Source organism: Pogoniulus pusillus, chromosome 14, assembly GCF_015220805.1.
Source record: "Pogoniulus pusillus isolate bPogPus1 chromosome 14, bPogPus1.pri, whole genome shotgun sequence".
Taxonomy (NCBI): domain Eukaryota; kingdom Metazoa; phylum Chordata; class Aves; order Piciformes; family Lybiidae; genus Pogoniulus; species Pogoniulus pusillus.
In genome coordinates, this window is record NC_087277.1 from 18056740 (window position 1) to 18075551 (window position 18812).

General features: G+C 40.2%; 1 protein-coding gene across 2 annotated transcripts in view; it reads right to left on the reverse strand.

Moving 5' to 3' along the window:
• Positions 1-18812, reverse strand: part of TSNARE1 (t-SNARE domain containing 1) — a 477462-nt gene that overhangs the window by 43751 nt on the left and 414899 nt on the right. For both annotated transcript variants that reach the window (XM_064154390.1, XM_064154391.1), the window contains one exon: positions 12753-12868. In XM_064154390.1, the coding sequence (XP_064010460.1) occupies positions 12773-12868 (96 nt within the window). In that variant the 3' untranslated portion in view covers positions 12753-12772. The remainder of the gene's footprint in view (positions 1-12752; positions 12869-18812) is intronic.

An 18812-nucleotide genomic window follows, 5' to 3' on the forward strand; every position in this document is an offset into this window, starting at 1 on the left:
CCACAAATTTAGAAGAAATGAAAAGTGTCCTAACATGACTCTTTCCTCACCTACATTTGTCAAGAATTGAATGAGACTCAAAATGCTTCTGTATTCTTGTGGAAATGAATGACAGAAATGACTGTGTCTTCAAAGTATTCTTGAATACTATCACATTGGTACCTCTAACCACATAGGAAGAGAGGAAAACAGTTTAGTATTCCTCATAGTATTCCTTTTGGCTTTAGTCTTCTGTGGTTAGATGGGAATGCAAATCCAGACAGTGCCCTAAACCCAGGAGCAGGATTTGAACCATGGATTCCTACCATAAGTCAGGAGGGTAAGACACATGCAGGAGGTGCTACCATTTATCTGTTTAGTAGTTGCTCCACTGTTCCATATGTGTAAATGACTGCTGAGACTGATATTAAACAAGTACACTTGATAGTAAAGGCACAGGAATGAGAGGTAGTATGCTCCAGTTCAAGTATTTATTGATGAAAAGACTAAAGCTTTCACTGAAAGTGGAAAAGGCCTAAGAAAAGGAAATAGGAAGATTCCTCCCTCTTTCCTGTGTCTGAGCTGATGTGGGTGCTCCCTTTAACAAGTTGTCTACCAGTCTCTCTCTGAGATAATTTCGATTAGATTTTAGGTAGCATTGTTCTTCAACTTCTTTTCACATCAAAATCAAGAATGTATTAGAGATGGAGAATCATACAATCATGAAGCTGGAAGGGAATTACAAAGGTCATCTAGTTCAACCTCCCTGCAATAAGCAGGGACATCCTCCACTAGATCAGGTTGCTCAAAGCCTTGTTAAGTCTGACCTTGGATATCTCCAAGGATGGGATCTGCTGCAAAAATCTGAGCATGAAAACCCCAACTGTCTGTGGCAGTGGGGCAGATATTGATCCCATATCTGCCATAGGTAAGCAGGCACCCTCTAGCTCAGTGAGATACTGAGCAAAGGGCAAAAGAAAACTCAGAACATATATCTCAAACTCAGCCTGGAAAATTTGCTCTCTCCAGACTGGCAGATTTAACCATGTGTTAAACCATTATGATATCCTTTGATTATATTAAACAATATACTATTAACAGTTCTAGAACCTGTTTTAAAGAACTTTACTAATATGGTTACTCTATCAATAAGTAATAATAACAGAACAAACCAACCAACCACAAACCTAGACACATGCAGTTTTATTCCCAGAGTACAACTCTTTATGTGTAAATCAAACCTATTCTGGGATTCAGGTCACAAAATCAAATTACTGACATTTTTGATCACCTGTATACACTAAGAGAAATTTATACCCATGAAGCAAAATGAGCTTCCAGCTTGCTGGATCAGGAGATCACACCAGCTGGTCCTTCTGACCTAGGAAAAGCATAACTGACTATGTGTCTGACTGAACATTAGCATCTGCTACTGACCAGCAAAACTGGTGATTGAAACCCACCATTGAGCAGCTCACCATAAACACAGTGTCAAAATTTCTAGGATCAAAGAATAAAATCAGAAACTATTGCTAGCAGTAGATGGCAGAGAAACATAAAAAACAAGAGGCAAAACCAGCTATTAAAATATATTTTATACTTATAAAATTAGCCTTAATGAACTATAAAATAAACAAGCCTTAATGAACTATAGCAGCCACTTACATTATTTCAGTACTAATAAGCTTGGAGAATATATTTGCCATACACTGGTTATTAACAAGATATCCTTTGGAATATGTAATTTAATAAAGGAGAAGTTGCTACAAATTACAGGGAATCCAGGAAATTTGTGTGTCTGTCAATGCACAGCATTATTGGAGTGTCAAAAGAGAGTATTCCCTAGGTCAATAAATACCCAAATTTGTTCATAGATGCTGAAATGCAGATTTTATAGCTTCTCTCTTGCATTAAATTGCTCCTCTACAATCTTTTTAATGCTGTGTTCTGGAAAAATGTAAATAAATATTGGTCATCAGGACCTGCTTTGTACAGAATATTTAATAGAAATCCTTAATTGTATGTTGTAAATGTAATACAAATGCTGGTTGTAAAACTAAGAACAATTTTGTTCAAAGTAATCAACAAGAATTCATCTTCCTGTAGCAAACTTGCAGAGCACAATACTAGACATCAAAAACCTCAATACTTGTAGAAATGAAAAGGAGACAATTCCACTTTAGTGTAACAAAGAAATGCCTTTTTATTTTGAGGGTGGCCAAACACTGGATTACTCCAAGAGTTCGTGGCCTCTCTTTCTAAAGGTACCTGACCAGACACAGCCCTGATCAGCTGCTCTAGGTGACTGCTTTGAGCAGGGGCTTGGGTCAGATGACCCGTGGAGATCCCTGTCAACTTCAACCATTCTGTGATACTGAAGGGCACTTGCATTTTAGAGCTGTGGATTTATTTAGGTAAGGAGATGCAGAATCAAAATTCAAAGTGCAATGAAGACAGTTACCATCAGAGTCTAAAACTGGGCAGGTTTTATTCTACCCCCATTTAAAACAATCCCTCCAATCCAAAGCTACGTGGAGGGTGCTCAAGGCATTATTGCTGTTGCATGCCTCTTCCTCTGTAAGCACTCTAGGCCTCACAGGCTTCAAGAAAAAAGCAGATGCCTTGAAAATATTCTACAGATAATGTGATGTTAAGTAAAAACCAGGCAGACAATCAGAAGGGATCAAATTACCACTGTTTAATGAGTTGGTGCTTGTCAGCTAAGAGGCAGCAACGGACGGGATGTTATTCTCAGCACGTTCCGATGACACGACGTCAAAACTAATGCATTTTACTCAGCACTCTCAGCAGGCTGTACATGGCCAGCTATAGCAGTTCAGCTAACAAGAGGTAATTCAATCAACCAGAGCAATGTGAAAATTGAAATCATCTACCTCCAGTCCACCTTGTTCAACTGTTTCAGTGACAGGAAACTTTGCCTGCTTTCTGATCTGGGAGGATGAGATTCACTTGAGATGTGAAGTTATAAATACAGTGTGTCTTTACACAAGCCCTCAACATTGTAATTCCTGATGACCTACTTGTGAGAAATGAAACGGTTTATGCACTATAGAGCAGAGTCATTCAACACTGTAATGTAAAAAGCCCATTTCGGTGTTAAAATATGGCTATTAATTGGGGAATTAATAGTCTGCCAGAGCTCAAGCAGCCTCCTTACCAAACTCAGGACTAAAAATGCCATCTCTCCAGCGTTTTTTTTCAGGAAATAAAGACAGTTATTTCTGTAATGACTACTGAAGTCAAAAGGCTCCTTTTCCAGATACATCTAAAAAGCCTATTTTCAGAGCTAAGACATATTCTGTAAATGAAAGGTTGTGGTGAAGCAGATTCCAACTCCTATTAAAGCTTAATGAAACTGCAAGGGATATTTCAGAAAGTTTACTGAGTATGATGGAATTATAATTCTCCTTTTAAAGATAGTTTGAGAATCTCATACCAGAGGGATAAAGGGAATTAGGAGTTTGTTTATATATTGACTGTATCTTATCCAAATGTGGATATTCTAAGATCTAGCCAAGGAGCTGGATAGCTAATAAAGACATGGAAACTACTAAATTATAACTCAGTCAGGTCTGAAGTTATGTGTGCTTTTTAGATCTTTTACTGTCACGTTAGTGAAAGAGTAAAGGGAGAGCACAGACAACAGCCTTGAATAAGTGCTCTATCTTTTCTGATTTCACTCTTCAGTTTGAAGAATATCACCTAGCTCATTTGAGTTGCTTGGAGAGAGAAACTTGCTTGCAAAGGAGAACATAACAAGATACAGGACATTGTGAGATGGACACTAGGTCGACCACCACCAGGGCTTCATTGGAGGTTGCTGGGATAAAGCACAGCACTTCAGTGAGCACATTTTATTACTTATGTTTTTTTCTATGACATTGAAATGCTAACCAATATGTTGAACATCAAGTTATTTGGGTTGCAATTCCCCAAGACAGAGCTTAACCCATTGTCAATGAAGAGACAGAGCAATTTTCTCTTCTACATCACTGCTTGTGAACCCTTTGAGAGGCACAATGAGCACCAAAAACACTGTCCCCTCTAAACACATCTTCCTTCACAAACTGTGATAACCACAAATGTACTACTTTTCAAAGTGTCTTTCCTGCTGGGGCACTAGTTTCTTTCACTAAACTGCCAAAATATTCCCTCTTTAGCACACAGTTACAAAAGAAAACCTTTTCTGCTGGTTTCCAGGTTTTCTTCCAGAGAATACTGATTGAAAATTACCTTGCTTTGAGACCACCATGAAGGATAATAATCACGTAACACTTTCAAGCAGCTTGTATACCAATGAGAATCATATCCTGCCATTTACTGAACAATGATTTACTCTGTGCTGCTAGACATTCCTGAGAATGTCTAGAGAGTCTCTGCCTTGGTGGACAACTTTTTTCACATTTATATCTCAAGAACACAGATAAGTAGAGGACCTATGTGTATCAAAACCTGCTGCCTTCAGAGCTCCCATACAATACTGCAGTGTACATGTCCATGGAAGGGGAGAAGCAACAATACAGATTCCGTTGCTGCTGCTGATTTTGGAGATGGAAAGCAGCCATTGTTACAGTGGCTGTGTTATTTCAGAACAAAAACATGGCTAAGATTGGATTTCTATGTTACTTAGGGAGAACAGACAAGGAAGAGTAACAGCCCTTTAACATTTAAGTATGGAAACTGAAGGTGTGTGTATTATTTAGCAGCATTATTTATTATTTAGCAGTTCTCCTTTTCAAACTTTTTCTTTCACATACAAAAGATACAAAATATCACAGAACCTGTTGTGACTGAAATGGTGATTAATACAATTTGTGGCTTTTATGGGATCAATATGTGCTAGCACAGAACTTGGCAATCATGGCCTTCTGGTGTCCCACACACCAAGCTCTGCCCTCAGCAGCAGCAGCAACCTTACCCATCTTTCCATCATCTCCAGAACAAGAGGATTTGCTCTCTGGAGAAGAATAAGCTGCTTTACCCTATCAAGAAGGACCATGCACCTTCCCAAACTGACTTCCAAAAGACACCAACATCAACAATGGTCTTTCTTGGGCAGCTCTTTCCTGCTCTTGTCGCTTTCACAACACCCTTATCTCACTGTATTTTGGGGCTTGATGAGGCAGATACTTCAGACATTGCCAACTGAAAATGTCGTCTATCAGTGGTGGAATGATGTAAGAGCACTTTACACATTTGTGTTGCTCTTATAAAGAGCCTAATCCTCTCTCCTCCTGGAGGCTACTGATTTATGCCTCAAAGAACCCTCCTGAGTCATTAATCATACTGTAAACACCAACTGCTCCCTCCACCAGACATCACTGCTCCTGAGAAAATGAGACTATCCATAGGGAAAAATGCACTTGACTTATTCAAAGATTTAAACATACGCTTATGACAATCTTTTCCAAGTTGGAACTTAAAATTTAAGCACTTAAAACCATACATAGTGAGTTACAGCAATTACAGGTGGTGTCCACAATTCTAGCAGATATTTCCTCCTTTCACACGGTATTTCCTTAACTGCCCGTGAATGACACAGCATTTGAGGCCAGAGAGACCATTGCTCTGAATCAGAATGGCCACTTTCATGTTGTTTCAAAGAATCAGAGAAAAAGTCAGGTTGGAAGAGACCCCAAAGATCATCCAGTCCAATCCTTGACTCAGCACTGAAGGGTCAACACTAAACCATGTCTTTAAGCACCAGATCCACATGGTGCTTAAACATCTCCAGAGACGGTGACTCCTCCACTGCCATGGGCAGACCATTCCAATGTTTGATAACTCTCTCTGTGAAGAAATATTTCCTAACATCCAGCCTAAACCTCCTCTGGCACAGCTTGAAAACATTCCTCTAGTCTTGTCACTTGACACCAAGGAGAAGAGGTTACCTGTCCTTGCTCTAACCTCCCTTTAGGTAGTTGTAGAGATTGATGAGGTCTTCCCTTTGCCTCCTTGTCAGAGACTGAGATAAACAATATGTCCCAGCATCTTAGAAAAAAATTGTTTTGAGCTAAGTTTCTGAGAAATGCTAAGTGAGCATTCTGTTTGTACTCACTGTCCCAAAAATCATCTCTTGCACGAGCTCAGACCCTCAGGAGCTCCCCAATATGCAACAACTGGACAAGAAACCAGCCCAGGAATGCAGAGTGAGCTTGTGCATGCTAACATGAGACCACCTGCCTGACTTCTGAGCTTGCATGGACTGAAAGACCACTCTGAGCTGACCATAGTCTAGCAGCTCCTGATTTATCAACAGCAGCAATCACTTTGGAGAAACCGGCTGGACAAGGGGGGCTCAATCCTGGGAACCCCCTACCACACCGAGCATGCCCAACACCACTGGCCAGTAGGCCTGGCTAAGCAAATCATTCCTGGAAAATGCTAAATGATTTTCAGAAAACCATGCATATTCAATGAGGCAGCCAGGGAAAAGAAGGGAAGCTCCAACCTGTGGATGGAGCACTCCCCACCCACTCTCTTCAAACTGACTTTCAGGACACCAATTGACTCTGGGGTGACCTTTCTTCCTTCTGCGTGGGGGTATTTCTTTCTTTTCTTTCTCTTTCCTCCCCCATCTCTCTTTCTCTTTCCCTCTCCTCATCCCTCCCTATCCTCGTGTGTGTGCAGTAAAACCAGCCTATGTGTTTTGACACCGTTTGTGCCATAATTCTGTGCTTGAGAAACCGAACCCCCCCATACCCAGGACTCCTCCAGACTGGGACACTCCTCCAGACACAACAGACAGAAGATGAGGCTGTCAGGTCCTTAAAGGTGTGTCATCACGGCTAAAGTTTGAAGGCATTGCAAAGCATAAACAATTGATGCCTGCAGATTGCTTTGGAAAGCTCAGAACAAAGACTTGCCATCCACCTGAAGGGTCAGCACTATGCACAACGACTCAGTGGGAGTATTCAGTTTTCATACCGATTGCAAAGCAACAGTGTGGAAACTTGAGACAGGATGAAGAAAGCTGAGGACTACTCAAAACCCCTCTCCTGACTTTGGATTTAAATCAATTAGTCCACGTTAATACTCACCAATTGAGCCCCAAGAGCTGTTTACATGTGAACTCTCAAGCTAAAGCAAAGGTGACATAATACATCCTCCCTCAGCTCTCTTTCACACTAAGATTAACGATCTGGCATTATGTGACAGGCGACAAGGAAAGTCAGTCTGAAATGCACTCAGTCAGAGTAACCTGATCAAGTGATGTCCCATCAAAATATTCATCTGCTTGAAAGTTTGGAAGAGGTACAAATGGTGAAAACTCAGTGAACTTCTTAGAAATTAATCTACCTATTTCCTAGAGCTTCTGCCTTTCTTGCTCTGTTATTTGAAGGATTTTTTTGCATAAAGCAGATTCTTGTCTCTTAAAACTTCTTCTACTGGTAATCATTTCTCTGTTCTACACATCTGTATCATGAATTTTAACTTGCCATCAGGGAAATAATTTAGCTAAGAGAAGCACAGACATGGCCATTAGAATGAGGAAAGTCTTCAAGAATATAAATATTAATTTAAGAAATTGGGCCAGATCTTAAACCTAGACCCATTATCTATTAATCAGTGAAAATTTAGATCTCATTTTTGCCTCATTTAAATCTCAAGCACAAAAATTACTGCACAATCACGATGTACCTCAGTCTTCTTGCCAGAGCAAAAATTGATCAAGGATGCCAGGATCCAAGCAATTAAATATAGACTAAAGGGCAAGAAGTGACACCTGACTATAAATGTATATATATTGCAGAGTTATTTATTCCTGATTGTGCTGCAGAGAAAACATGGAAGCAAGGCCACAGCCAGGGCAGAGGGGTGAATTATTTTAGAATTTGAATGACAGCTGTCAAAAGTATTATGACTCTTACAAGGCTTGATAGACTGAAAGAAGCTTGCAAACTGAGCCATTCACATGGTTATTGAGCCATATATAGATGTGTGGTAAAAACAGAGATGTTAAATAAAGCCAGTCTCCTGATAACATTTTAAAAGGCAAAAGCAATGCTAGGAACAAACCTATCTGTGTTTTGTCCTTATTTACGATGTTCATTAGCTTGAATTATTACTCTATTCAACACTGAGTAGGAACTGCTGTGCTCTTACAATCTGACATTGCCAGGCAAGAGATGCACCGGGCACATGTCAGAATTTCTGCTCTGTGTGTGTCAGAAGAGGGTGCCTGGACTCGTCTCCTGCTGGAAGGAGTGATTGTTAATGCCAAGTATCACAAAGCCACTTGTCAATCTTTCCCTCTCTGCCACCTACAGCCCTCATGATCTTGACATATGTGGGCTCTGGTTGCATTTATTGATGGCTTATTGATGTCCCCTGCCTTGGGAGAACTTTCCTTTGGTTCCACAAGGTACTTGACACCCTATGTGGATGTCTAGGTGCATCATTAATGACACCAGAATAAGATGAGGCTGACCTAGCAAAATCCCATTGCAGAAAGCTCTTCTGCTACCCTAGTTTCAAACACTGAGATTTAAAACTCTGAGATGAAGATGTTCTTTACTTCCCCAGGCCAGATCACATGTGGGACCATTTCTCTGCTCCTTCAAGCACACATGATGACTATAAGTGCAGGTTTTGTGATTCTTTCTGTGATGCCAAGAATCCGAGGTACAGCACACAGAGACACTGTAGAGCATAAATTACTAAAAAATCCCAACCTTAACTCAAAAAGCTTCAGGTCTTAAAGTAAGGTAAAAACAAACATCAAAGATGGACTGTATAAAATCAGTTATCTGAACCTCAACCACATAATAAACCCATAAATTAATTAAGCAAGGAGAAGTATGACTGCAAAGAAAGGAAAAAACAATCCAAATTAAAACAGTGTTTTCTAGTTTTCTATGATGATTAATTTAACTTAATTTCAAAACAAAACAGTTGCATATTCAGGAAACAGATACCTGGGGCCTAAATATTGCTTTTTCATACTGCCTACAGCTCTGCTCTGAAGATGCTGGATAAGGTGGATTTTTGGCTGTACACTAAAGGCTACATGTTCTATTCACAGTGGAACATCATGCTCAGGACAGTTCACATTTTAAAAAGTTTGTGATAGTTCAAAACGCTATTAAAGAATATGTCACTCCTTCCTGGATAAGGGTGACTCTGAGTTTGAAGTTGCTGAAGGCTAGGAGAATATTCTGCTGAAGGACCACTTGTACACTTGTCTATTGTTCTGCTCTTCTATAGCTGAGCATCAGTGTTAACTATTACATCAGCTACCAAGGGTAACACTCATTTACGCCTCTGGGCTCTCACGTCTTTATTCACTAACGGTTTCTTTTCTTAGACTAAGTCTACAAGGTTTAAGGATTTCTTATAACAAAGTCCATGTTCTCAGTCCAGTAACCTTCATCTGTCTGAAGTCTCTTGTGACAGGGAAGGCACTTTCTGCTGCAATGATTTCTTTCAAGAAAAGGGCACGGAGTAATCAAGTTGTCTTTCACTCTCTCTCTGGCTAACTAGATCAAGATGATTAAGCTGTCATTGGCATGCATAGTTTCCAACCATCTCTCTCAGAGTTTGTCACCTCTTTTTTTCTTGTAAAGAATGCTGAAGATTTAGAGTTCAAACAGTCTTAATTGTTACTTTGTAGTTTTGCACTCAGAAGGAGTAGGACACAGATCTATCTGGGTGCAGAAATCTTGACGCTACACAAAGACATTGTTAAAGAGGGGACTTCTCTCAGTCTCTTGCTGTGATACTGTCCTTTTAAATGTTTGCTGATGTAGCATCAAGCACAGAAAAAGAGCAGCTGCAGTGTTGCTACAATATGAGCAACGTGACCCAAAAGTTCCTGGGCTATTTTCCTCAAGTGTCAGCAAACAAACGTACAGGCATAAGTCCACAGGAGTTTCTCTGTATCCTCTGTAGATGCTCTCCTCTCTCTCTGTCAGACAAAACTGCCCCAAGGAAGCAGTGACATACTTATGTCAGGGGGCTCGACAGGCAGAAGTCAGGGCTCAGAGCTCTCCCGAACAGCTGGTCTCTCTGCATGCACAGAGCCAGCAGCCAGTGATGCCACCACTGCTTGAGAAACTTGCAGGGAAAAGTGCTTTTAACTTTTCAAAATTCAGAAAGTGTTCTTTCCCGTGGAAGGAATGGGCTTGTCTGTCAAAGCCATGGCTGATTTATGGTGGGGAAAAAAAACCCAAAAGCCTTTTTTTTGTCTTTCTCAGAAAGAGCAGTTGATTCAGTGTCATTATCGCAGAAGCAGAAACTGGAACACACACGCACAAACAAGACGATGACTCTTTATGTTAATAATCTTAATGATCATTAGTGATCATTAATGGCATCATTTACTTAACTCACTGAAGAGTGACCTTCAGATTTCTCACCGTGGCTGCACTCACCAAAGCTAAAGGAGCCTTCCTTGAATATCATGCAAATAGGGCATGTAGCAGTTCCACTGGGTAGCTGACGTTGTTTCTTTTGGCTCCTTACTGATCCAGCACAGAGCAAACTCTTTGATGCCATGTTAAATGGATGTTCTGGGCAGCCAGTACTAAATGTGGCAGTTTATTCAGTTATGTGTCCTGTGCCAATTGGAGTATTTTGTAACTAGTTCCCTAGCTTGCTTTCTTCCCTTTATTTCATCTGAACAGTCATGTAGAGCTGTTATACATTAAAATCCAGCTGTTCTCTATCTCCCTAAAGTATGTAAGATAGTTTTATGTGAGATGCTTTGTTGAGGTAGTTGAAACTCTAAACCCACTGATATTTTAAAAATCCATTTGTGCTGCAATTCAGAATAGAAAAAAATGTTCACTGTGGACACACATTCTGAAAATGTTCTGTTTTGGAAAGCTTCGAAACATAAATGTGAAATCTGCTGCACACCATTTAGGGTCAGCCTAGATAAAGAACAGTTAACAATGATCAGAGAGCCTTCTTCTAATAAAATTCAGTGTAGGTTTTTCCTACCTTTGTACTGCTGCAGAGTAACTCATGTTTGAGAAGCTTAACAGTTAATTTCTCAAGTGATGATGAAAAGTAGAACATTACAGTTTTTCTAGGGCTTTCATTATTATCTCTAGGTTCACTTTCCTCAAGACATGGATCTCTTAGCAGAAGATTAAGTCTAGTTTTCCAGTATTATTCTAAGAATATTTTGGTACTATGACCTTTTCCACTTAAGGGATTTAGACTAAGGTATGTCTAGATTCAGTCAACTGTTAGTAAGATTTGCAACTGCTAGTAGATAAGAATATTTAACTATACATAAAAGACATTTCATTCTATTATAGGTTATCATGATGGATTACAGTCTCAAACCAGACTAAGCAGTAGTAGACTATAGAGTAATGCAACTAAAATTATGTAGCTGCTCTAGATTTAAATCAGCAGGACAGATCACTATCTGCACCTCCAAGCAATGTCTCTTTTGTAAAAGAGGGATAAAAATATATGTAGATTTTTTTCACTCTACATATATGCTATAAGAATATCTATATTCAATCAACCTAAAAATCCATCTCACAGATATTATCCTTACATCTGTGCTGGCCAAATACCCAAATAAGTATGCAAGTGTAGAAAAAATATTTACAGCTGTTTCTCCAAGCCGTAATGTTGAGTTCATGATCGTCCTCATCCAAAACCACTGAGATGATACCTGACAGGATTCAACAGGCTTTCATGAATTTCTACAAGTCCTTCTTGTATCTTAATTTTGTCATCCACAATGCAATGCCAGGAGGTGTTCCAAAGCCTAAGTACAACTTTCATGTAGAATTGGCTTTTTGTGATTGTTTTGAAATAACTCCTGCTAGTTTCATCAGACAGCAGGATGTGAAGAGAAGGCATATTAGGGCCAATGACTTCACCCTATGGCAATGGAAGGCAGACCTGGAATGCCAGAGCTCTTTGGGTGGTAGAAATTCTGCAAATATGATAATCTTTCCTTGAATAATGCTCTAGAGACCTTCTAAAGAAGCAGACAGCTGAAGTGCTTTGTAGCAGGCAGAGATTACCAGAACTAACTTATGAGTCATTCTCCTAGAAAATGAGGTGAAATAAAAACTTCTTTTGTGTGTTATGCTTTACATTTAAAGCACATTATTTACAAAGAAAACATGTTATAGTTTAAACACCACTAGTAGGATGAAAGTGTTTTGGTGTCTCACCTACCTTGGTACGGTTACAGACTAGTCACCATACTGCAGACCAATATTTGTTTTAGGGATGGATCAAGTGGAAGGATCACCAGAAACTCATTTTTATCTTTGTTCATATTGCACGCTCCAGTTTTCCTCCTGTTTCTGAGGAAGGTTTGGCTCCAGGGTTTCTTTGGAACATTTCAGAACATAGGTATGCTTTGGAACATCTCAGTGTATCTGTGAGATGTTGGATTATGCCAAACCCTGCTTCAATCTGAGGTCTTTACCATTGTTTCTCAATCTCTAATTCATATGGATTTAGGATTTATTAATTGATATTGCTATAAGATCCATATAAAACAAATAAACAAAACCAACCAATCAAAAAAACACACAAAAAAGCCCCACAAAACAAAACAAACAAAACAACATAGAGAAAAGAGTAATAAAATGTTCTGAGTATCACCTTGGCTTACATTTAAGAACCACTAAGGGTGTTATTTATGAGTTCAAATACCCTTTAAAGAAAGTTATTTTCATAGGCCAGGCCTGAATCTGAAAGAAAGGATATTTTTTATTTACCATAATCAGATTCCTAAACTGACTCCCAACCATCCTACAGAGTAGGCTTACCTGTGCAAACTGGAGCTTGATCAGTGCTTGACTGAGACTGTGATGATTATGACAATGATCAGCAGAGCAGCCAATGCAATAGAGAGAAGGCAGCACTTCCTCTTCCTGGCTCGTAACTAAGACAAGAAAGACAAAGAAATAAATATGCAGAAGTTAAACAAGGTCAGGAGTAAATCCATGCTATTTTACTTTGGTATTTGACTGTTCATAAGAAGTCATGTTGTATGGAGAATTTATCTATGTTTTTGGACTGACTCATCCATCTGGACAATTCAGAATCTCCCTTTTCAGTGGCAATTCCCCTTAAACACAACCACCTTCTCTACACTACTTCCTTACTGCTTAACACATAGTGTCACACTAAATTTCCAGACTCTGCTCAGAGGGATGGACTAGGGCAAGGCTGTTCAGTTTGGTTTTGGTCTGCAAGTGTCGCATCTGTTTTCTGGCTGCCAGGAGAAGACTGTCTCCTATGAGATAAAGAGGTCTCTCTCCACCCTCCTGTCCAATGAAATCTAGGCAAGGAATAAGGCAGACTGTTTACAGGGTCGGCAAATATATCTTTGGCATTAATGACCCTGCTCTTAGTCAAATTAAGATATGGCAAAAGAGATTCTATTAAAGAAATTAATTCTGATGACTATTTCTCGTTAAACCAATCCAGTCTTTCCACTGACCTGCACAGACACAGAATTTTTGCTTCCATTTAAAATCTTTCACAGATAGTTCCATTCTTCTTCCTTCTTTTGGATGGATTTGAGGAAGAGTATTTTCACTATCCTGCAGTGTCAGTAATCCTCTTACCCAATACACACACGCAAAAAACTAACTTCAATGCAACAGAATGAAGTCAGCTATTCTCCCTGAGACCATACCAACCAGTCCTCCTGCCACTAGACTTGATAACCAATTGCTTGATAACCTCCTGCCACCTTGACATGATAAACCAATTGCTGTCATCCGGAGTTCTTTACCTTTCTTACAAGTGAAGCAGCATTCTCACAGGAGAGATTATGTTAATTGCACTGCTGTTACCCACTTTTCCCTCCTTTGGTCTCTTACTGCTATAATCAGCCCTTTCAGTTTGCTTTAGGTCCTTTGCTAACTGGCTTAGAGCACACGGCATTTCCCATAGAGCCACGGTCTCTCAGCTCTTTTGTTCTACAGCTGCTTTGGCCTCTTAAACTGCAAATGACAGAGGACTCATCTCTTCCATTGGTGCTTTAATGTCAAGTGCTTCATTCCCTCACAAATTGGTTTTGTTGCACAGAGTGGGAATAGTGCTTCCAGCACTGAATTGTGATGCACGACCTGCCCTCTTCTCCACAATCAATCATCAACCAAACAGATGTTTTTTACTAAAGCTTGGATTGCCTGATTATTATTTTTTCACAAATTCAAATGCTGTGTTGTTCTATCTCCATAAGCTGGCAATCAGTGACTCATCTTAGGTCTCCATTTCCTCTTCAATTACACAGAAGTGTTTTCTTTAGATTTGGGGGAAAATGGTGTTTTGAGTATATTATTCCACATGCATGTGTTAAAAAAGCTCTTTCTGTCAGGGATGCTAGGAAGGAGTGTGCTAAGGAACTCTACTCTCTCCCTCCCCAAAACCCTACTTGGAGGTAGCCATTTCCTCACACTTTTCAGCATTTTACCATGACTCCTGGGGAAGAATACAAGTGCTCAGGGCTATGTCTTTCTTTAACAAATGCTTTCACACACAAAGTGATGTTTCCTCAAAGCAGGTCTGTACCTGCAGCCTTTGTTTCTGGGGATGTAGCTACATTGCACTCTGAAAGTTGAGTGCAGGAGACAACAGACCTGCTATAGAGTTCGCTTTTCTCTTACCCTTGATTAATTACAAGCCAAACCAGGAAACCTCTGCTTAAAAATGAGGCCTATCTTAAAACACCTAGATGTGCTTGACCACTTCCAAAACGCCAGAGCCTTATTTTGGTCAGCAGAGGATGCTAATGGGTCATTTAGCTATAACCAGCATTCTCAAATACTCATTCCAATGAGAGTTTCAAAGGTAGCAGGACATCACTTCAGGTGGCTTTTTCACTTGTTCCTTTGCAGAGAGATTCCTTTGCTTGGCTCTTTCTAGCATTGCAAATTCCCATTCACTCTTATTTTGCACTTTACTAGTCTCTCCTCTTTTCCTCCCTTTTTTTCACCCCAGTTTTAAACCAATATAAAATATAAAACTCCACCATAAACAGACTAATCAGAGAGCAGGAGAGACACATCCAAGCATATATTCTCATATTTGGTTCACATTTTATGACCTTGCCCTAGCTGGTAAGTCAGGATAATGATTCCTGCTCTGTTTACATCTCTTAGTGGATTTAGTACTACTGTCCATCACAGCTGTATAATCTCTATAATTCCTTCTTTCTTTACTTTATATTTCAATAAGGAAAATGGTCAGTTCCTCAAGTCCCTTTTAGCCTCCAGTCATAAATCTGCACATGCTAGAGGAGCAGCAGAAACACAGCTTCTGAGCCCTGCCTGATCACACAACCTTTTCTAGACACACCAAAGATGAGTGGCCATGTAACCCAGCTTCTTTGTGTCACTTGGGTGAAAAATTACTGACCTATAAGTAAAAGGCAGTGTTTTTTTCTCAAGGTACACCCAATTTCAAAGAAATATCAATAAAAAATGACAGAACAGAGTTGTTGTTTTTTTTTCCCCAAAGATTTGGAGATTTTACCAAACACTCCTAGAGGTGACAAAAAGGTATGGCCACTTTCTCCACTTTTTTTCCTGATAAATTACAAAGCTCTATGCACATATAGGAGGCACTAGAATTTAACAAAGCCTTCTAAAAAACACGTTTCTCTCAGGAAAAAGGCACTTCCCAAAACTCCATTTTGGAACACACTGACTTTCTTTAACACTTAAAATTGGAGTATTGTCATATTGTTTTGTGCCAGAGCATGAGAGAGATTATTCTACTTTACTCTTTTCCTAAGGAAAAAGGGCAGTAAAATAGTAACGCTCTCGCTGAATTGGAGGTGAAAATGTAGGTTGCACTTAAAGATGTGCAAGAAAAGATATGGCACACATGAATCTTTAACACCTAATACAGATACAGGATACATGAGGATTCCTCTGAAAACCTTGCCCCCAACCACACCAAAAACCACCACCAAAACCCCAGTGCTCATTTTTTCCCCGTCCCACATTGTCTCACATTAAGGTCCCAAACGGGCTGAAATTCACTGCAGGCCATGGCCTTGAGGGCTGCTGGCCTACAGGGTACCTCCTACATGGTTAGCTAGTTACCCAGATAAGAGCCATCTGGAGAAACTGGAGAGGCAGGCAGAAAAGAGAATGAATTCATAGAATCAACCAGGTTGGAAGAGACCTCCAAGGTTATCCAGTCCAACACAGTCAACTAGACCATGGCACTAAGTGCCTCATCCAGGCTTTGCTTCAACACCTCCAGGGACAGCAATTCCACCACCTCCCTGGGCAGCCCATTCCAATGCCAATCACTCTCTCTGCCAACAACTTCCTCCTAACATCCAGCCTAGACCTCCCCTGGCACAACTTGAGACTGTCCCCCCTTGTTCTGTTGCTGGTTGCCTGGCAGAAGAGACCAATCCCACCTGGCTACAGCCTCCCTTCAGGTAGTTATAGACAGCAATGAGGTCCCCCCTGAGCCTCCTCTTCTCCAGGTTAAACCTCCCAGCTCCCTCAGTCTCCCCTCACAGGGCTGTGCTCCAGGCCCCTCACCAGATTCGTTGCTCTTCTCTGAACGCATTCCAATAGCTCAACATCTCTCTTGCATTGCGGAGGCCAGAACTGGACACAGTACTCAAGGTGTGGCCTGACCAGTGTTGAGTACAGGGGCAGAAAAACCTCCCTTGTCCTACTGGCCACACTGTTCCTGATGCAGGCCAGGATGCCATTGGCTCTCTTGGCCTCTCTTGAGTTGACCTTGCTGCTTACTGTTAAAGTATTTGCAGAAATATGGGATTGAATAACACAATTACGAGATCCAGGGGTGACCAGTTCATCTCCTGGGATGGATCTTGGTCTCTGTAGTTTTCTTAGGGCTCTGGGATAACATGGGACCCCCCAAACCATGACAAGTATCTAAAAAGACACAGCTAAACTAACACAACAAACAAAATTTCGAGCTGAATTTGGGAAAAGTCTAAAGCTACAAAAAATTTACTAATTTCTGCTAGAAAATGTCTGACAAATAATTATAATTTTAATCACAGTACTTCACTCTGAACCTTGAATGCTATGCTGGTACACTCTTCTGGTTTTTACAGCTCTGTCCCAACCTGTAAGCCCATTTCCCACAACACTTAGAATCTGGTGATTAAATTTGAGCTAATCTATTTTCATTGTACATGTTTTCCCAAGATGAAAAGAATGCAGCAAGAGACAGGGGGTAAAAAAAAAAGGAAGATAAAAAATAGAATTAAAAATCCTTAATCCTGTAGTAAGATGTAATGGCTTTTTACAGTTATTTTTACAAGGCACTCAGGTTTTTTTTTGTGTTTTTTTTTTTTTCAGTAAAACAGTAAAGGTAAAGAAATATTTTAATCCTGACAGGAGCTCTTTAAACACACATGTGAAATAGGAATGAAAAGCAGGGAAGGAATGGGCAAGGCTATTTAGGGACACAGTTAAGAAGCACTTTATATTGGCAACAAACTGGATGTGACTGAGCCTGCAAGAAGCCTTTCCCTCATTGTTTCATAAAAAGAAGCTGCAAGCCATATTTTGCAGCCTAGAAGATATTTATTTCTTGAGGGTGAAATGTTGAAAGATATTTTAATTATGTCACAACTGATAGTTAAGTAATTAAAAACTATTAAAGCTCATTACAGCCCCAGGCCCAGAAAAGCAAGTTTCATCTTGGAAGTTCCTAAGCAAATGAATTTACGAGGAGGAAAGAAATGTTTTCTTGCTAGAGATTTGAGAGCTAGCAGGGCAAAGCATAAAGAATAGAGGCTAGAGGAAACAGTTTTTCCTCTCTCTCTCTATAGAATTAAAAACAAAATCACATATGGAAAAGAAGTCTGAAGCTTTTCTACCCTCTATGGGCTAGTTACACCATACATTGCAAGGCAGGAAGGTGGAGATTTCACAAGCACCTTTACTAAGGAGGTGAACAGCCCTAGAAACAGGCATTTTATTTCAGGCAGGGATCTGTACTAGAACAGCTGCTCTATTCTGGGAACCTCAGAGCATTCAACACTGCTTGAGAGTACAGACAAACCTCACAACTCCATGGTTCTGGCATTTCCTAGGTCTCCTGCAGGACAAAAAAATGGAGTAACTTGCCATCATTAGCTGAATTAATATTCTGAGTTCTTATTCCATCTCTTAGCCCTTGGACTAGAATAAGCATGATGACAGCAGAGAAAGTACATTGCTAGAGATGGTTGATCCAAAACCATATATATGTGTCTGCTCCTCCCTCCTGCAATGCCAAATAATATAGGCAACTGACATACCCTAGGCTTCTCAGTTGTGCTGTATGAGCAAGAACCTGTTTCCTAGGAGAAAAGGTACATTTTTTAGTCATGATATCTCAGGTTATAATTAGTAAGGAGGAAACTGCCCTGTACTCAGTAGTGAAAGGCTCACTAAGTCCACTCATTTTTACCTGAAGAAATGCTTATATGTATTTAAAAATAACCAACAAACAACGAAGCATTTCCCAACAGAGCCAGGATTACAACACCTTCTAAGAGTACAATTCCACTACTCCAGCAAAGAAGCTGTTGAAGATTTATCTTTTATGGAAAGAGGTTCTCCTCCCTTCTATTCCGTCTCATGGTGGGCCACATCTTGAGTATTGTGACCAGTTCTGGGCCACTCAGTTCAAGAAGGACAGGGAACTGCTTCAGAGAGTCCAGTGCAGAGCCACCAAGATGACTGAGTGGAGCATCTCCCATATGAGGAAAGGCTGAGGGAGTTTTAGCTTGGAGGAGACTGAAAGATGACCACATTTATGTCTCTAAATATGTGAAGGGTGTCAGGAGGATGGAGCCACGTTCTTCCCATTGATGTCCAACAATAGGA